Here is a 3,492-nt window from a genome sequence, read left to right as displayed (position 1 = left end):
CTCCTCAACATCCTACTGACTGTAATGTGACAGAAACCAGAGAGTCTAGTTGTGTTTCAGATCAACTTACCCATCAGGAAGAGCAGAATCAGACTCCACTGCATCTTTGCTGTCAGATGAATTATTTACCTCCAGCAGTTTGTCTCTGTTGGATGAAGAACATTTAAACAGTGAAAAGCTGCAGCTCTCCCTCCACTGGATAGAGAAACAATGAGAACAGAGAGATGAAGACAGACAGAGAGACAGAAAAAAAAACATTTTCAAATATTAAAAATAAAAAAAAAGTCTCTAAGTATTAGTAACATTAATTTCAGGGAGCTGAAACTTACGTCTGCTTCCTCTTTTTCTTCCTCAGTAACTGTGACGCTCTTCTCTTGATCCTCTGCTGAAAACTCTCTCAGGAAAGCCGTGTGTATTCTGGTTTTCTGCATTTCTGAACGAGAACTGAATTTTCTCGTTTCATAATTTCAATATTCAAAGCAGGATGGGGACTTTTCTCACAAGAAGACCATTCATACACACAAGCATAAACAAGTAGATGAAACAACTTCGGCAAGCAGACGGGGAAAAACACCCAACATTTTCATGTAACATATGCAAACACGCTCTTCATAAAACCAAAAGTCTTTGTTCAGTATTTCATGTTACCGGTGAGGTCTGAGCTGCACAGATGGTGTATTATTACACAGCTAGTTCTTTTTTTTTTTTTTTTTGTTTGTTTTTGCCAGTCTGACAAAAGTGAGGTTGCTTTATTGCACCATCCGGTCTTTATGCCCAAGAATGCAAGAAGTGGGAATCAAACCAGTGACCTACTGATTGAAGAGCATCTGCCTGCCACTGTCAGAATAATGAAAGTTCTTAATTACATTTTTCTTCCTGTCAAACATCCTCCAGTCACTAGATGGCAGCAGTGCTCTAACTAATCAACAGTGTAGTAGAAGAAGTAGCGTACTCAGTGTACACTGGTGTACAGAGTCGAGAAGAGATGGAGAAGATTATGGCAGTCAAAAGAAAAATGGCGGAGGCTGGCTAGGCTTTACAGTTGACGAGAAGGAAAACACATTAGCGATATCAATCAACTTCGTGTACATGCTGCTAAACCTGCTAATGATGTAGAAATAATTTCACCGTTGCGGGAAAACTGCTTATCTGCTGGCCATGCTTGCTAGCTTGAGCATTCAAGTGGAAGGCTCTGCTGACGTTTGTTGAGAATAAATAATTAATTCTGTGTTTTCCTTCTAACTCTGTTAGCTAGTTGCTAAGCTAAAGCTACAAGAAATGGTGTGTTAGGAAACACCCTCAAATATAAGATTACAGGATGCTAGGAGCTAAGGAACGCCCTCTGAGTCGTAACTTAGGTAGAGGCTAACAAAGGAGATCACAACCTCTTCTGGTGGGGAGGGGGCATTTTCGTCTGTTAGCTCTTAAAGGTAGCAGGTCATAACGGACCAGCTGTATTTTGGAATTAATAAATGGAATTCATGAATTCAACTCACTGACTCTTCTGTAACCTCATACATCAAGAACTCAGCATGGAGAACGTTTAATTCTCCACACATGGAAGACATTGAGCTGAAGCTAAAAAGAAGAGAAGCTACACTGTGAACTCAAATGGTGATCTAAAATCAACATCTGTAAAATTTTAATTAAAATATTATGTCGGGTGTAATTAAGCCTTGGACCAAGGGCTGACTAAAAAGTTAATCAGTTAGGTTGGATCTGGCTCAGACACAATGATTTTGCAGACTGTGTCGACAAAACCCCGATCTAAACTCCAGCACAGATTTCCCCTCCACATGTGGAATAGCAGGAAGTTGTGAGGCTGCAAGTTCAGACCACAACGGGTGAAGCGATCATAATTTAGGTAGATAAAATGATTATTAATAACTACATATTATTACAAAATCATTATTACAAATTATAATAACTACAAATTATCGTGAACAACAATATGTAGTAATTATTTGGGTCACACGTTTTGTCTCTGTAGAGAAAATGTGTTCATCTGCTGGATGTGTTGACGGGATCTGGATTCTCTCCTTGAATATTAATTAACCCAAATAAAATTGAATGCAACTGAATAACCTGTTAATATCATTAGTATAATTTAAAGATTGATGGGTCAAATTATGATGTGACAAATATTTTTGATGTGATCAGTCTGAGCAACCTCTAGCTAAGACCCTCCCCTCTGCTCTGATTGGCTGGTTCTGACAGAGCAGCCTATAGAGGGATGATTTGTTTCTCAACACAGTGGGCTACAACTTTGTATCACACTGTGGTAAAATAAATTGCTATTAAATTGGCATTGGATACATTTTAATGACCCATGCGCGTTACATTCAGGGTCATTATGTAATATATAGTCCAAAATGTGTTTGTGAGAATTCAAAAGTAACTTAGAGCAAAACAGCAAGAAACGGATAAACTGTTTCAGTATTTAGAACAGATGAAATTAAACGTCTCACTGTCTTCTTTTTCCAACCACTTATGTCCTCCTCTCGTTTCCATGGCTCCAGACACATCACAGTCGTTCATCTTTGGACATGAGGCCCAGTTCTCATACCTGACCACCTCGTCACTGACCCAGAACCAGAAATGAAGAGTCCAGGCATAACACAGACCAATCCAGACAAAAGGAGTCGATGCGTTCTTGACTTTCTCCTGGATCCATATCTGATCATCCATGTTGGTGATGGTGACCAGGTCATGGTGATGATCTCTGCAGTAGGTCAAGGCGTCCTCCCAGGTTTTATTTTCTTTGATCAGGATCACGTTATCTGCATCAAAAGCAATAAAAACACTACATCAGTGCAACTACAACTTCATTTATCTCAAGACACAGAGCCTTGAACAATTTAAAAGGTCTGAAATGTTTCATATTTCTACATGTCTTATGCAATTTATGTGTAGATGTGACAATTTTTTAATAGATTTAGTATTTATATGACAGAAAGACTTCAACAGTATAATAAAGCTCCTTTATTTCTTCCTACATATTCACTTAGATTTAAAGACGTACTATTTCAGCAAAAACTCACCATCATAACAGATGAAGGGTTTTCTTTCAGCACAGTTCACATTCTTCCATCTGCCTTTACCATAAAATACAGCAACGGCACATTGATCTCTGATGTGTTCTACATTTTTAAAGTCATTGTTCCAGTGTCTGAAAGAGAAACTGCTTCCGTCTGACCACCTCCAGGTGTCTCTGAACAGACCAATGAATGATTTACTGCTAGTAGACTCCATCACTTTCTTCACTTCTTCATCCTCTATCTGCTTCTTTCCACTGATCAGGTCTGTGTGTTTCTCTCTGCAGTAACTCTGAGCTTCCTGCCAGGACTTCCTCTTTTTAATCAAGTGATATTTGTGGGTTGTGTTGGTTTCTGTGAAGTAATTAGGTAAATTCACATCACACATAAATTCCTTCTAAGCTTCTTTATTTCATTTAGAATCTAAAACAAAGTGTCTAAAGAAACTATGTGGTTA

The 3,492-nt window shown here is 38.5% G+C and overlaps 1 protein-coding gene across 2 annotated transcripts in view; it reads right to left on the bottom strand.

The window, feature by feature from the left end:
- The window catches only part of LOC106936112 (C-type mannose receptor 2-like), a 5,751-nt gene extending 5,304 nt beyond the window's left edge, over positions 1-447 (bottom strand). Inside the window, exons 1-2 of one of the 2 annotated variants that reach the window (XM_015016935.1) lie at positions 330-447; positions 71-145 (exon numbers count right to left, since the gene is read on the bottom strand). In XM_015016935.1, the coding sequence (XP_014872421.1) occupies positions 71-104 (34 nt within the window). In that variant the 5' untranslated portion in view covers positions 105-145; positions 330-447. Of the gene's footprint in view, positions 1-70; positions 195-329 lie in introns of those variants that run through there. The other variant, XM_015016936.1, reaches the window with a different exon arrangement.
- Positions 448-3,492: the final 3,045 nt, after the last annotated feature.

Source organism: Poecilia latipinna, unplaced genomic scaffold (assembly GCF_001443285.1).
Source record: "Poecilia latipinna isolate Pla-1442-1.1 unplaced genomic scaffold, P_latipinna-1.0 Scaffold2080, whole genome shotgun sequence".
Classification (NCBI taxonomy): domain Eukaryota; kingdom Metazoa; phylum Chordata; class Actinopteri; order Cyprinodontiformes; family Poeciliidae; genus Poecilia; species Poecilia latipinna.
Note: the sequence above shows the minus strand (reverse complement) of the source record. Positions and strands in the feature narration are given on the sequence as shown.